This window comes from Oncorhynchus clarkii, chromosome 5 (assembly GCF_045791955.1).
Source record: "Oncorhynchus clarkii lewisi isolate Uvic-CL-2024 chromosome 5, UVic_Ocla_1.0, whole genome shotgun sequence".
Classification (NCBI taxonomy): Eukaryota; Metazoa; Chordata; class Actinopteri; order Salmoniformes; family Salmonidae; genus Oncorhynchus; species Oncorhynchus clarkii.
Window position 1 is genome coordinate 34,950,013 of NC_092151.1, and position 17,162 is coordinate 34,967,174.

Sequence of the window (17,162 nt, forward strand, 5' to 3'; positions counted from 1 at the left end):
GTACTTTAGAGTATTTTTACTTAAGTACTTTACACCACTGTTACACACACAACTTTTTCCACCAATACTACACATTCCTTTGTCTCATGTCCTCCTGCATCAAAACTCAAGAGTACAGACAGTGTCTTCTCTGGTCTATGCTGACATTCGCACTGCAACATATGGAAAGTGCTGGAAATTCAGACTCGGAATATTGTCAAGGCCTACATAACAATGATTAAAAACATCTGAAAGTGTTAGAAATATTAAACATTCACAATGTATTTTTTATTATATTTACAATAATTTAAACGTATATTTTTTTCAGGAAACTACGCATCATCTGGAAATATAATCGCCAAAGTTCCATTTCCCCTATCAACAGGGGGACGTGTTTAACCAGTGCACCAATTTGATGTTGTAACTTCGTTTCCTGAATCGGCCGAGGGTCACACATGAACAAATATTCATTCATTTCACCTAAACCACATATCAGCCAACAATTACGTTAAGAAAATGTTCCGAACATTGTGCCGGACTGGCGGTGCCCTTTTAATGGTAAGACACATGCTAATTCAAGCTAGCTAACGTTAGGTAATTACTGTTAGTCTACTGAGTTAGCTTGCTACTGTACGCCAGCTAGCTTGCCTTGCTATCATTTGTTCACTGAGATGTTAGTCAGCTAACTAGATAACTATTTACATTATATATATAGTCAGTTCGTCAAATATCTGCGCCGCTAAAACTGCCCTGGTGTACTTTAAGTGCTGTTGTTGTGAAGGTGAAACCCAAAGTGGTAGGCCACACAAACTCACTGAAGGGGACCACCAAGTCTGTCCTCCGTTTTGAACACTCGCCACCGAGTTCCAAACTGCCTCTGGAAGCAATGTCAACTGTTTGTCGAGAGTTTCTTGAAATGGGTTTCCATGGCCGAACAGCCGCACACAAGCCAAAGATCACCATGTGCAATGCCAAGCATCGGCTGGAGTGGTGTAAAGCTCGCCGATAGAGAACTAGCCGAAACGTGTTTTCTGGAGTGATGAATCACGTTTCACCATTTTGCAGTCCGATAGACGAATCTGGGTTTAGCAGATACCAGGGAAACGCTACCTGCCCCAATGTACAGTGCCAACTGTAAAGTTTTGTGAAGGAGGAATAATGGTCTGAGGATGTTTTTCATGTTTCTGGCTAGGCCTCTTAGTTCCAGTGAAGGGAAACCTTAAAGCTAAAGCATACAATGACATACTACATGATTCTGTTCTTCCAACTTTGTGGCAGCAGTTTGGGGAGGGCCATTCCTGTTTCAGCATGACAAAGCCCCTGTGCATAAAGCGAGGTTTGTCAATTGATGTGGAAGAACTTGACTGGCCTGCACGGAGCCCTGACTTCAACCCCATCTAACACCTTTGGGATGAATTGGAAAGCTGATGTGAGCCAGGCCTAATCGCCCAACATCAGTGCCCGCCATCACTAATGCTCTTGTGGTTGAAAGGAAGCAGTCCCTGCAGCAATGTTCCAACATCTAGTGGAAAGCCTTCCCAGAAGAGTGGGTGCTGTTAGAGCAGCAAAGAGGGGACCAACTCCATGATAATGCCCATGATTTTGGAATGAGATGTACGACGAACAGGTGTCCACACTTTTGGCCATGTAGTGTATGTCGTTGGCCAGTTGAAAATGCCCTCAACAATACAATCAAATCAAGTTGTATTTGTCACATTAGCCGAATGGTGTTTTTAGAGTTTATAAACCTAAATCTGTGCTATTATATTTAGTGTTGCACGGTAATATAATGGTACCGAAACGTTTATGAACTAACATTTTAGAATACCATTTCATATGATAGATACTACTGACTTTTTCAGCCCTACCCATCTGAAGAACATGCTTGTGCCTGTTATAAAATCTTTATAAAGTCAGTTGAATTCTGTTGAATTTAAGCTACATCCGCTAGTCTCTTGTATGTGCAGATCCAATAATATCCACTTTCATGTGCATATCACTTGTGGCATCTGTAATCGCCAACCGCATCCCCTATCAGCCCTCACTCACCTACTTCTCGCCGTCCACTCTGCTCGCATCTATTCCTCAGTCAGTTTGAAAAAAGATATACTTTAGCCGGGATGCAGACCCTGATGAGTCTTCTGTTACAATGTATCAACATTGCTCAACATTGCTCTTTATCATCCATCACATGTTATAACCAAGAGCACTGACCAGTCTGAGTAGCCTTTGCAAGCTCACTCTCATGCAGCCTCTGAGTGTCGGAGATGGAAAAAGCACCGCTCCGCGACAGGTATGCTTGCCGCTTTACAGCAAAGAAAATGGCTTTTCTCTAGCCTAAATGGTTCCAAAAATGTGCCATATTACCAGAGAAGCCTTTTTTCTTTCTATCGGGATTCACGCTCATTTTATATAATTTCACAAACCATGTCGAGGGACTCCTTAAACTAATCCTGGGTCGCTAATTGGTTTGATAATATACAGTGTTGTTCAGTCATGTTACCTAGCTATCTAACAACCTGGTAACTTGACAGTAGGTTTAGGCACATTTTAATGGCACTTACAGAAAGGAAAAGAGCCTACTACTCATGAGATGTGCTTAAAAAGGTAGGATTCATATAGGCTTAATGTAAGCCTAAACTATCGTGTGCCTCCTATAGCCTGTTCTGTATTTGTTCTGGATTGTGAAGAGACGTCTTGTGGGGTATGCATGGGTGTCTGAGCTGTGTGCTATTAGACAGCTCGGTGCATTCAGCTTGTCAACACTTCTTACAAAAACAAGTAGTGATCAAGTCAATTTTGAGCCATGAGAGATTGACATGTATATTTAAGGGCCAGCTTTGCTGCCCTGTTCTGAGCCAACTGTCATTTTCCTAAGTCCCTCTTTGTGGCACCTAACCACACGACTGAACAGTAGTCCAGGTGCAACAAAACTAGGGCGTGAGTGTAAAGCCATAACACAAGTTTTTCCAGCAGTAGACGATCGATAATGTCAAAAGCCGCACTGAAGTTTACTAAGGGTTGGTAACAGGCTGATTGGTCTACTATTTGAGCAAGTAAAGGGGGCTTTACAATTCTTGGGTAGCATAACTATTTTTGCTTCCCTCCAGAACTGAGGGCACCCACATTTCTAGTAGGCTTTGATTGAAGATATGGCAAATAGGAGTGGAAACATTGTCTGCTATTATTCTCAGTAATTTCCTATATAAGTTGTCAGACCCTGGTGGTTTGTCCATTGTTGATAGACAACAATTTTTTCACCTATTCCACACACACAATTCAAAATGACAATGCTTGTCTTTCAAAATTTGGTCAGTTATACTTGTATGTGTAGTGTCAGTGTATGTTGCTGGCATGTCATGCCCAAAAAATCATTAAACTAGTTGCCAATATAAGTGGATTTTGGGATGAATGAGCCATGTGATTCAATTAATGATGGAGCTGAGTTTACCCTTTTGCTCAAAATGTAATTTAAGATGTTCCAAAGCTTTTTACTTTCATTCTTTATCATGCATCTTTGTTTCACAGTATAGTTTCTTTTTTTAAATTTTTATTCAGTTTAGTCACATGATTTCTCCATTTGAAGTATGTTTGCCAATTGGTTGTTCAGCCAGACTTATTTGCCATTCCTTTTTCCTCATCCCTCTCAACCATATAATGTTTAAATTCTTCATCAATCCAGGGGGATTTAATAGTCTTTAGTCATTTTCTTAATGAGTGCATGCTTTTTAGTAACTGTAATAAGCAATTTTATAAATGTGTCAAGTGCAGTGTCTGGTTGCTCCTCATTACACACAATGGACCAGCAAATGTTCTTTACATCATCAACATAGGAATCACTACAGAACGTATTCTATGACCTCATACTTTGGTTTCCCAATATATGGCTACTATATTGTGATCATTACATCCGATGGATTTGGATACTGCTTTCAGGCTTATTTCTGCAGCACTAGTAAAGATGTGATCAATACATGTTGATTTCATTCCTGTGCTGTTTGTAACTACCCTTGTCAGTTGACTGATAACCTGAACCAGGTTGCAGGCACTGGCTTTTTCTTGACTGTGCAGTTTTAAATCCACTGAAATCACCCAGACAATAGAGAGGTATATCACATACATTATCAAGAATTTCAGACATATTATCCATATACTGACTGTTAGCACTTGGTGTTCTACAACAGCTTTAGAAAAGTTTGTGGCCATATGCACATCCTTAACATAGGTGCCGGGATAATAAAGAATTTCTAGTATAGAACAAGAAGCAGCTTCCCACAAGAATGGGCTTTAGGTGAGGCAGATGAACCAGTAGCCATATTATTTAAACAGTATTTAACATGAGATCCTCTCTTAGCTTTACAGGAGTGTGGTTCGTAATATAGACTGCAACACCGCCCCCATGGCATTTCTGTATTTTTTTGTAGATGTCATAACCATGTATTGCTACCACTGTATCATCAAAGGTATTATTATCTAAGTGAGTTTCAGAGATAGACTGTGAATGTCATCTATAACTAGCAAGTTATTCATTTCATGAACCTTGTTTCTTAGGCTACATATGTTAATGTGGGCTATTTTTAGAACTTTTCTGGGATGCTTGATTGTCTTTATTGCTGAAGCTGATCAGAAGTAGACATGCTCATGTTGTTTGTTTGAGCTGATAGTGCAGGGTGAGCTGCACATGGTGGACTTCCTACTAAGGCACACCACCTCTGCTAATAGTATTACTCTGGTTCATAGACACATTAATACTGCATACAATAGCTGTTGGATCAACAGACCCATTCAGGGCATTTAGAAGGACAAATTAAGTTACTTATGTTGTTTGCCAACGCCCCTGGGCTAATGTACATTTGATGCCACATTATGACAATTTAGCAACACAATGGTAGGGATTAACTGAGCTGGTCTTGGGTCATTAAGTCATTCTCAACGTGAAATGCGTGGACAGGATCCAGGAGCCAAGATGATTTGGATCAATCCGTCATTCCTGTAGAGCATCTTCTATTTCCAGAAGGTGTCGAAGTTATCTATAAAAGTGATTCCAACAGAACTACAGTAATCTTTTAGCCAGGTGTGTAATGCCAGGAAACCTGCTGAATCTTTCACAACCGCGGCTAGACGATGGTACCAGACCTGAAATAATTGGCTGCTTTTTGGGATCTTTCAGTGCTAGAATCAGTTATTTTAAAATCAATTTTCAGAAGTTCCGAGCTAGCCCTCGTCATTTGACCCCACATGGACTACGACAGCGTCAGCTCCCGGCATCTGTCTTAGAACAGTCAAAAGCTGCCTTGTAATGTCCTGTACTCGTGCTCCAGCATAGCACAGGGTTTTTTCCCCAGGAGCCAAGATGTTTCTCGGTTTCTGTTCATCTCTCTACTTTTGGAAATATTTATATTGACAGTACATTTGTACACCCACTGTATATCTGTACAGCCACTACTCATTCTCTTATAGCTAGCTCTATGTTCTCTCTACCTATTTGTATATAATGTATGTAAACACTGTAAATTCTATCTCTTAATGTTGTCTCTAAATGTTGTCTATCACTAGCAGCACCATATCACCAAGTACAATTCTGAGTGTGTAAATGTACTTGGTGAATAAAGGTGATTCTGAAGTTGCAACTCTCATGGAGTAACCTTCTGATGCAACAATGTGTAATGTACATTGATGGTGATTTTATTGTTTCCCTCCAGCATTCCCAGAGAACAGTGCCCACAGTCCCAGCGTTGTGGGTGACACAAGCCCAGCAGCGATGGGCGTCCAGTCTGCCCATGAACACTGTGGTTCTGTTTGTGCCACAACAAGAATCCTGGGTTGTGGAAAGGATGGGCCGCTTCCATCGCATCTTAGAGCCGGTAATTTAACCATTGTTTTCCAATTAGCCAGTGATCTGCACCCTTAATTACTTTCACACTATTTCACAGTTTATATCCAGAATGCATAAAAATGATCAATTTACTAATTTGTCTTTCACTTTTCTGGATATTCTGTAGGGCTTGAATTTCCTAATACCAATACTGGACAAAATCCGTTATGTGCAAAGTCTTAAAGAGATAGTTATTGATGTCCCAGAGCAGTCTGCGGTCTCTTTAGGTGAGTGACAACTGTCACTGTTGTCTTCACTGTAAGCCAGTCTTTATTATTCTCAGTCAGTCCTTGTCTCAGAATTAACCGATATCTGATTACATCCACAGATAATGTGACACTACAGATAGATGGAGTCCTCTATCTTAGAATATTGGATCCTTTTAAGGTACGTTTGTGAAGTCCATGATTTCTTGAGGTTGTTGTTCATGGACGTTTTTGCTTTGTTTGTAGATATTGATTACAAGATGTACTTCCTTCCAGGCCAGCTATGGAGTTGAGGACCCAGAGTATGCTGTCACCCAACTTGCCCAGACCACCATGCGCTCAGAGCTGGGAAAACTGACCCTGGACAAAGTATTCAGGGTGAGTCTCGATTATTTTTTACAAATTGTTTGTGATATTTTTTTTAACCTAATTTCCTTGTTTTATATTTCTCTATTTCTCCAGGAAAGAGAGACCCTTAATACCAACATAGTCCACTCCATCAACCAGGCGTCAGATGATTGGGGAATCCGTTGCCTTCGTTATGAAATCAAGGATATACATGTTCCACCACGTGTCAAAGAGTCCATGCAGATGCAGGTGAGAGGGGCTGGCATTGCTGCCAACGAACTGGGAGACAGGTCTTGAACCTCAAACTATTTCTGAGCATGATCTTATTTATAGATTAGTGATACATTGCACATTATTAATACTTAGCCTATCAGTTTTGCATGTTTACACCCTTTCTGACTGCCTTCCGTTGTGTAGGTGGAGGCAGAGCGTAAGAAGAGAGCCACTGTGCTGGAGTCTGAAGGTCACAAGGAAGCAGCCATCAATGTTGCTGAGGGTCGCAAGCAAGCTCAGATCCTGGCCTCGGAAGGACAGAAAACAGAACAGATCAACAAAGCAGCTGGTAGGTTAATTCACATATCTAGATGACTTAAGGCCTTTGTTAACTACTAAGGATGGTGTGAAAGTTGGACCGTTGTTTTTGATGTAAGTTTTGTCTGAGTTAGAACGGCTTATGTTTGCCTTATCTGCCTTAGTTGAATGTAAGTCGATCTAGATAAGTGTCTGCTAAATTACGTAAATGTTTCTGTTGTGCGAGGCAGCTTGATGTACTGAGCTTTCAGAAAGTATTCAGTCCCCTTTTTCCACGTTACAGCCTTACTCTAAAATTGATTAAATAAACTCAGCAAACGCAACAACGTTTATTTTCAGCAAACTTAACGTGTAAATATTTGTGAACATGAACATAACAAGATTCAATAACTGAGACATAAACTGAACAAGTTCCACAGACATGTGACTAACAGAAATGGAATAATGTGTCCCTGAACAAAGGGGGGTCAAAATCAAAAGTAACAGTCCGTCCGTATCTGATGTGGCCACCAGCTGCATTAAGAACTGCAGTGCATCTCCTCCTCATGGACTGCACCAGATTTGCCAGTTCTTGCTGTGAGATGTTACCCCCACTCTTCCACCAAGGCACCTGCAAGTTCCCGGACATTTCTGGGGGGAATGGCCCTAGCCCTCACCCTCCAATCCAACAGGTCCCAGACGTGCTCAATGGCCATGGCAGAACACTGACATTCCTGTCTTGCAGGAAATCACGCACAGAACGAGCAGTATGGCTGGTGGCATTGTCATGCTGGAGGGTCATGTCAGGATGAGCCTGCAGGAAGGGTACCACATGAGGGAGGAGGATGTCTTCCTTGTAACGCACAGCGTTGAAATTGCCGGCAATGACAACAAGCTCAGTCCGATGATGCTGTGACACACTGCCCCAGAGCATGACGGACCCTCCACCTCCAAATCGATCCCGCTCCAGAGGACAGGCCTCGATGTAACGACCACTCCTTCGACGATAAACGCGATTTCGACCATCAGCCCTGGTGAGACATACCCCAAAATGACAAACCAAAAACATGTTTTTAGAAATGTTTGCCAATTTATTTAAAATAAACATACCTTATTTACATAAGTATTCAGACTCTTTCCTATGAGACTCGAAATTGAGCTCAGGTGCATCCTGTTTCAATTGATCTTCCTTAAGATGTTTTTACAACTTGATTGGAGTCCACCTGTGGTAAATTCAATTGATTGGACATGATTTGGAAAGGCGCACACCTGTCTATATAAGGTCCCTCAGTTGACAGTGCCTGTCAGAGCAAAAACCAAGCCACGAGGTGGAACTGTCCGTAGAGCTTCTAGTCAGGATAGTGTTTTGTCTCAGATTTGAGGAAGGTTACCAAAACATTTCTGCAGCATTGCATGTCCCCAAGATCACAGTGGCCTCCATCATTCTTAAATGGAAGAAGTTTGGTGTAACGGTTTTCTTCCGCTGAAGGAGAGGAGGACCAAAATGCAGCGTGGTTAGAGTTCAACATGTTTAATCAAGACCATACATGAGAACACTACAAAATACAAAACAACAAAAGTGAAAACCGAAACAGTCCTATCTGGTGCAATGACACAGACAGAAGACAATCACCCACAAAATACCCAAAGAACATGGCTGCCTAAATATGGTTACCAATCAGAGACAACGACAGACAGCTGCCTCTAATTGAGAACCAATCTAGGCAACCATAGACATACAAAACTACCTAGAAAGGAAACAGCCCCATAAACATACAAAACCCCTAGACCAGACAAAATACTTAAATCCCCCATGTCACACCCTGACCTAACCAAAATAATAAAGAAAACAAAGATAACTAAGGCCAGGGCGTGACATTTGGAACCACCAAGACTTCCTCGAGCTGGCCGCCTGGCCAAACTGAGCAATCGGGGAGACGGGCCTTGGTCAGGGAGGTGACCAAGAACCCAATGGTAACTCTGACAGAGCTCCAAAGTTCCTCTGTGGATATGGGAGAACCTTCCAGAAGGACAACCATCTCTGCAGCACTCCACCAATCAGTCCTTTACGGTAGAGTGGCCAGACGGAAGCCACTCCTCAGTAAAAGGCACATGACAGCCCGCTTGGAGTTTGCCACAAGGCACCCAAAGGACTCCGAAACATGAGAAACATGATTCTCTGGTCTGATGGAAACCAATATCAAACTCTTTGGCCTGAATGCCAAGCGTAACGTCTGGAGGAAACCTGCATGCTGTGGGGATGTTTTTCAGCGGCAGGGACTGGGAGACTAGTCAGGATCTAGGTAAAGATGAACAGAGCAAAGTACAGAGCGAACCTTTATGAAAACCTGCTCCAGAGCGCTCAGGGCCTCGTCCCTAAGCACACAGCCAAGACAGCATAGGAGCAGTGGTGGAAAAAGTACCCAAATGTCCTACTTGAGTAAAAGTATAGATGCCTTTTTAATAGAAAGTTACTCAAGTAAAAGTCACCCAGTAATATACTACCCGAGTAAAAGTATTTGGTTCTAAATATACTACTTAAGTATCAAAAGTAAAAGTATAGATCATTTCAAATTCCTTCTATTAAGCAAAGCAGGCGGCACCATTTTCATGTTTTAACATTTATGAATAGCCAGGGGCACACTCCAACACTCAGTGCGTGAATTTGACAATTTTCTATGTCCTGCTAAGCATTCAAAATGTAATGAGTACTTTTGGGTATCAGGTAAAAATTACATTATTTTCTTCAGGAATGTGGTAAAGTTAAAGTTGTCAAATATAAATAGTAAAGTACAAATACACCAAAAAACTACTTAAGTAGTACTTAAGTGTTTTTTATTTAAGTACTTTACACCACTGGACTGTAGTGGTTTCTGGACAAGTCTCTGAATGTGCTTGAGTGGCCCAGCCTGAGCCCGGACTTGAACCCGATCGAACGTCTCTGGAGAGACCTGAAAATAGCTGTGCAGCGACACTCCCCATCCAACCTGCCAGAGCTTGAGAGGATCTGCAGAGAAGAATGGGAGAAACTCCCCAAATACAGGTGTACCAAGCTTGTAGCGTCATACCCAAGAAGACTCTAGGCTGTAATTGCTGCAAAGGGTGCTTCAATAAAGTACTGAGTAAAGGGTCTGAATACTTATGTAAATGTGAGATTTCAGTTTTTTATTTTGAATAAAGCTGCCCAAATTTCTAAAATCCTGTTTTTGTTTTGTCATTATGGCGTATTGTGTATAGATTAAGGAGAAATAAAACAACTTAGCTAGAGGTCGACGGATTATGATTGTTTTTCAACTACGATACAGATTAATCGGCCATTTTTTTAATTTTATTTTATAATTTTTTACATTTAAATTGTATTTTATTTGTAATAATGACAATTACAGCAATACTGAATGAACACTTTTATTTAATATAATACATAAATAAAATCTATTTAGTCTCAAATAATGAAACATGTTCAATTTGGTTTAAATAATGCAAAAACAAAGTGTTCAAATCAAATCAAATCAAATCAAATTTTATTTGTCACATACACATGGTTAGCAGATGTTAATGCGAGTGTAGCGAAATGCTTGTGCTTCTAGTTCCGACAATGCAGTAATAACAAGTAATCTAACTAACAATTCCAAACTACTGTCTTGTACACAGTGTAAGGGGATAAAGAATATGTACATAAGGATATATGAATGAGTGATGGTACAGAGCAGCATAGGCAAGATACAGTAGATGGTATCGGGTACAGTATGTACAAATGAGATGAGTATGTAAACAAAGTGGCATAGTATAGTATAAAGTGGCTAGTGATACATGTATTACATAAGGATACCGTCGATGATATAGAGTACAGTATATACGTATGCGTATGAGATGAATAATGTAGGGTAAGTAACATTTATATAAGGTAGCATTGTTTAAAGTGGCTAGTGATATATTTACATCATTTCCCATCAATTCCCATTATTAAAGTGGCTGGAGTTGAGTCAGTGTCAGTGTGTTGGCAGCAGCCACTCAGTGTTAGTGGTGGCTGTTTAACAGTCTGATGGCCTTGAGATAGAAGCTGTTTTTCAGTCTCTCGGTCCCAGCTTTGATGCACCTGTACTGACCTCGCCTTCTGGATGATAGCGGGGTGAACAGGCAGTGGCTCGGGTGGTTGATGTCCTTGATGATCTTTATGGCCTTCCTGTGACATCGGGTGGTGTAGGTGTCCTGGAGGGCAGGTAGTTTGCCCCCGGTGATGCGTTGTGCAGACCTCACTACCCTCTGGAGAGCCTTACGGTTGAGGGCGGTGCAGTTGCCATACCAGGCGGTGATACAGCCCGCCAGGATGCTCTCGATTGTGCATCTGTAGAAGTTTGTGAGTGCTTTTGGTGACAAGCCGAATTTCTTCAGCCTCCTGAGGTTGAAGAGGCGCTGCTGCGCCTTCTTCACGATGCTGTCTGTGTGAGTGGACCAATTCAGTTTGTCTGTGATGTGTATGCCGAGGAACTTAAAACTTGCTACCCTCTCCACTACTGTTCCATCGATGTGGATAGGGGGGTGTTCCCTCTGCTGTTTCCTGAAGTCCACAATCATCTCCTTAGTTTTGTTGACGTTGAGTGTGAGGTTGTTTTCCTGACACCACACTCCGAGGGCCCTCACCTCCTCCCTGTAGGCCGTCTCATCGTTGTTGGTAATCAAGCCTACCACTGTTGTGTCGTCCGCAAACTTGATGATTGAGTTGGAGGCGTGCGTGGCCACGCAGTCGTGGGTGAACAGGGAGTACAGGAGAGGGCTCAGAACGCAACCTTGTGGGGCCCCAGTGTTGAGGATCAGCGGGGAGGAGATGTTGTTGCCTACCCTCACCACCTGGGGGCGGCCCGTCAGGAAGTCCAGTACCCAGTTGCACAGGGCGGGGTCGAGACCCAGGGTCTCGAGCTTGATGACGAGCTTGGAGGGTACTATGGTGTTGAATGCCGAGCTGTAGTCGATGAACAGCATTCTCACATAGGTATTCCTCTTGTCCAGATGGGTTAGGGCAGTGTGCAGTGTGGTTGAGATTGCATCGTCTGTGGACCTATTTGGGCGGTAAGCAAATTGGAGTGGGTCTAGGGTGTCAGGTAGGGTGGAGGTGATATGGTCCTTGACTAGTCTCTCAAAGCACTTCATGATGACGGATGTGAGTGCTACGGGGCGGTAGTCATTTAGCTCAGTTACCTTAGCTTTCTTGGGAACAGGAACAATGGTGGCCCTCTTGAAGCATGTGGGAACAGCAGACTGGTATAGGGATTGATTGAATATGTCCGTAAACACACCGGCCAGCTGGTCTGCGCATGCTCTGAGGGCGCGGCTGGGGATGCCATCTGGGCCTGCAGCCTTGCGAGGGTTAACACGTTTAAATGTCTTACTCACCTCGGCTGCAGTGAAGGAGAGACCGCATGTTTTCGTTGCAGGCCGTGTCAGTGGCACTGTATTGTCCTCAAAGCGGGCAAAAAAGTTATTTAGTCTGCCTGGGAGCAAGACATCCTGGTCCGTGACTGGGCTGGGTTTCTTCCTGTAGTCCGTGATTGACTGTAGACCCTGCCACATGCCTCTTGTGTCTGAGCCGTTGAATTGAGATTCTACTTTGTCTCTGTACTGGCGCTTAGCTTGTTTGATAGCCTTGCGGAGGGAATAGCTGCACTGTTTGTATTCGGTCATGTTACCAGACACCTTGCCCTGATTAAAAGCAGTGGTTCGCGCTTTCAGTTTCACACGAATGCTGCCATCAATCCACGGTTTCTGGTTAGGGAATGTTTTAATCGTTGCTATGGGAACGACATCTTCAACGCACGTTCTAATGAACTCGCACACCGAATCAGCGTATTCGTCAATGTTGTTATCTGACGCAATACGAAACATCTCCCAGTCCACGTGATGGAAGCAGTCTTGGAGTGTGGAGTCAGCTTGGTCGGACCAGCGTTGGACAGACCTCAGCGTGGGAGCCTCTTGTTTTAGTTTCTGTCTGTAGGCAGGGATCAACAAAATGGAGTCGTGGTCAGCTTTTCCGAAAGGGGGGCGGGGCAGGGCCTTATATGCGTCGCGGAAGTTAGAGTAACAATGGTCCAAGGTCTTTCCTCCCCTGGTTGCGCAATCGATATGCTGATAAAATTTGGGGAGTCTTGTTTTCAGATTAGCCTTGTTAAAATCCCCAGCTACAATGAATGCAGCCTCCGGATAAATTGTTTCCAGTTTGCAGAGAGTTAAATAAAGTTCGTTCAGAGCCATCGATGTGTCTGCTTGGGGGGGGATATATACGGCTGTGATTATAATCGAAGAGAATTCTCTTGGTAGATAATGCGGTCTACATTTGATTGTGAGGAATTCTAAATCAGGTGAACAGAAGGATTTGAGTTCCTGTATGTTTCTTTCATCGCACCATGTCACGTTAGTCATAAGGCATACGCCCCCGCCCCTCTTTTTACCAGAAAGATGTTTTTTCCTGTCTGCGCGATGCGTGGAGAAACCTGTTGGCTGCACCGCTTCGGATTGCGTCTCTCCAGTAAGCCACGTTTCCGTGAAGCAAAGAACGTTACAGTCTCTGATGTCCCTCTGGAATGCTACCCTTGCTCGGATTTCATCAACCTTGTTGTCAAGAGACTGGACATTGGCAAGAAGAATGCTAGGGAGTGGTGTGCGCTGTGCCCGTCTCCGGAGTCTGACCAGTAGACCGCCTCGTTTCCCTCTCTTTCGGAGTCGTTTTTTTGGGTCGCTGCATAGGATCCACTCTGTTGTCCTGTTTGTAAGGCAGAACACAGGATCCGCGTCGCGAAAAACATATTCTTGGTCGTACTGATGGTGAGTTGATGCTGATCTTATATTCAGTAGTTCTTCTCGACTGTATGTAATGAAACCTAAGATGACCTGGGGTACTAATGTAAGAAATAACACGTAAAAAAACAAAAAACTGCATAGTTTCCTAGGAACGCGAAGCGAGGCGGCCATCTCTGTCGGCGCCGGAAGTGAAAGTGCAATATGTGCCATGTATAAAAGCTAACGTTTAAGTTCCTTGCTCAGAACATGAGAACATATGAAAACTGGTGGTTTCTTTTAAACATGAGTCTTCAATATTCCCAGTTAAGAAGTTTTAGGTTGTCGTTATTGTAGGACTATTTTTCTCTCTACGATTTGTATTTCATTAACCTTTGACTATTGGATGTTCTTATAGGCACTATAGTATTGCCATCCTAATCTCGGGAGTTGATGGGCTTGAAGTCATAAACAGCGCTGTGCTTCAAGCATTGCGAAGAGCTGCTGGCAAATGCAGGAAAATGCTGTTTGAATGACTGCTTACGAGCCTGCTGCTGCCTTCCACTGCTCAGTCAGACTGCTATATCAAATCATAGACTTAATTATAACATAATAACACACAGAAATATGAGCCTTAAGTCATTAATATGGTCAAATCCGGAAACGATAATTTTGAAAACAAAATGTTTATTCTTTCAGTGAAATACGGAACCGTTCCGTATTTTATCGAACGGGTGGCATCCATAAGTCTAAATATTGCTGTTACATTGCACAACCTTCAATGTTATGTCATAATTATGTAAAATTCAGGCAAATTAATTACGGTCTTTGTTAGGAAGAAATGGTCTTCACACAGTTCGCAACGAGCCAGGCGGTCCAAACTGCTGCATATCCCCTGACTCTGCTTGCACAGAACGCAAGAGAAGTGACACAATTTGCCCAGTTAAAATAAATTCCTGTTCGCAGGGAATATTAACTAAATCTGCAGGTTTTAAAAAATATACTTGTGTATTGATTTTAAGAAAGGCATTGATGTTTATGGTTAGGTACATTGGTGCAACGACAGTGCTTTTTTCACTAATGTGCTTAAATCATCACCCGTTTGGCGAGTAGGCTGTAATTCAATGATAAATTAACAGGCACCGCATTGATTATTTGCAACACAGGACAAGCTAGTTAAACTAGTAATATCATCAACCATGTGTAGTTAACTAGTGATTATGTTAAGATTGATTTGTTTTTTATAAGATAAGTTTAATGCTAGCTAGCAACCTACTTGGCTCCTTGCTGCACTCGGGTAACAGGTAGTCAGCCTGCCACGTAGTCTCCTCGTGGTGTGCAATGTAATCGGCGTCCAAAAATGCTGAAACTTGAAATAGGCCGTAATTAGTCGGTTGACCTCTAAACTTAATACATTTTAGAATAAGGCTGTAACGTAATAACATTTGAAAAAAGTCCAGGGGTCTGAGTACTTTCGAATGCACTGAACAAGTACACCCACTTGACAGGACGCAAGCCTTTGTGACCGTTTCTGATTAGACTCATGTTATCTTCACCTAGGTGAGGCCAATGCTGTCTTAGCCAAAGCAGAGGCCAAAGCTAAGGCTATCCGGCTGTTGTCAGACGCTCTAGCTGAACAGGTAAAATAGTTGTTGGCTTCATTGTGTGTGTGTGTGTGTGTGCGCGCGCATCTAGATGGCACATTGACCCAACTGATGTGTTTCGAACAGAATGGAAACGCTGCAGCTTCCCTCAGTGTGGCTGAGCAATACGTCTCCGCTTTCTCCAACCTGGCCAAAGAGTCTAACACCATCCTGCTGCCCTCCAACTCTGGTGACATCAGTGGCATGGTCACACAGGTCTGTCTCTGTTTAAGAAACAATTTAATTATGTGTGATTGCTCAGCCCATCCTCCCTGATCCTCCCTTTCAACACACCCCTGTCTCTCCGTCTTCTCTCTCAGAACAGTAACAGTCTATATCTTCCCCTTCCCCTCAGGCTATGACTATTTATGGCAGCCTGGCTAAGCAGAGCTCAAAAAAGTTAGAAAGTGTGTCCCCAGAGTGGGCGATGGAGAAGAGTGAGGAGCTTGTACCACCAGCCCAGTAGTGAAGGATGTCAAGACCACTCAAAGCAGTCACCGAACCGGAAGCAGTGACAGACAACCATGAGGCGCCAAGGCATTGTTGCCTGGTCAGCACCACCACTGTCTGGCCCAAAGGACACACTATCTGTTGCAGATTGAAGGACATTGAAACAGGAACAGGATAAGAACATAAAGACTTGTTTAGAGGCCTGGAAACATCAACCCATTTTGGAGGATTCATGTCACTTACACATTGTTTAATTTTGATTGAGTGTTATTGCACCCATTACATACATATGTTCCAATTACAAATCCACAAGCTGTCATATTGGTACTCTTCTCTTGCATCAAATACCAAATGACTGCAATGATCGAAAACTAGTAACCTGATTTAGTGCGTTCTGTTTAAGTGCTGTATTGTTGTTTTTTATATTTCCAACTATTTGTCCTTCATATGTTTTCATTTCAATATGTCATGAATGTTTTCCTTCATGTGAGAGCTTGTGACCTTACATTAAGAGCCACCCAGGGTCAGAGCAAGCAGAGGAGGGAATACGGTCAGGTATATGAAGAGAGGTTAGGATGCAATCTTTCCTGGAATACTTTCAATTTGGCTGCATTTAGACGGGCAGACCATTCTGATCTTTCTTCTACTAATTGGTCTTCACCAATCGCATCAGATCTTTTTCAGAGCTGATCTGATTGGTCAAAAGACCAATTAATGAAATGAATGATGCCTGTGTAAATTATAAACTACATCAAGTTAAGTCACCAAAAGTACTTGTAAGAAAATGACCTTGGATGGAAATAGTTTGTTGAAGTGGAATGTTTTATTTCACACCAATACCGAATGGGAAGGGGCCTCTGTTTTGGAGGAAGGTTTTGCATAACATAGCAAGTTTATTGATTTAAATGGCCAATATACCGATAATGGTCATCCACGATGATACTGTCACTATTAAAGGTATTGTGATTGACTTTAGGGAGGATTGTAACACCTCATCACAATAAATCTTGGTTTGAATGATTTGGAAGTAGACACAGCAGTTATTTCCAGTAATTTCTTCTACATATTGTAGTAAATATACATACAGAAGTCATGCTCTCTGAAAATGACAACTATCTCAGTGAGATTTCTCCTAAAGTGCAATTTTCTGATGATTTTTCACCTTTGACATCAGATGTTTTCCATCAGTATGCATGTTACACATAGAAAAAGCCTCAGGGGGGGGCTATTGTGTTATTCAGTGGTAGTTTGTCTACAAAGCTGCTTTACAGCCTTTCTTAACCATTTCTGATGCACCGTGACTGGGGGCTCAACTCCTTATGTCGTCCTCCATCCTCATTTCGCCTGCTTCCGAAAAATGTCAAAGATAATTTCGGTGGCAAA

The 17,162-nt window shown here is 42.5% G+C and overlaps 1 protein-coding gene across 2 annotated transcripts; it reads left to right on the plus strand.

The window, feature by feature from the left end:
• Positions 1–365: 365 nt before the first annotated feature.
• Positions 366–16,809, plus strand: LOC139408692 (stomatin (EPB72)-like 2). 2 transcript variants are annotated; one of them, XR_011634314.1, is made up of 11 exons: positions 384–537; positions 5,682–5,843; positions 5,982–6,081; positions 6,183–6,241; positions 6,337–6,438; positions 6,523–6,657; positions 6,826–6,970; positions 15,247–15,326; positions 15,417–15,545; positions 15,685–16,356; positions 16,405–16,809. XR_011634314.1 is itself a non-coding variant. In XM_071152909.1 (10 exons), the coding sequence occupies exons 1-10, from the start codon at positions 496–498 to the stop codon at positions 15,793–15,795; spliced, it is 1,065 nt and encodes a 354-aa protein (XP_071009010.1). In that variant the 5' UTR covers positions 366–495; the 3' UTR covers positions 15,796–16,809. The 2 variants fall into 2 exon arrangements, 1 of the variants encoding a protein (XP_071009010.1); XM_071152909.1 differs by having other exon boundaries at positions 366–537; positions 15,685–16,809.
• The last annotated feature ends 353 nt before the right edge of the window (positions 16,810–17,162 follow it).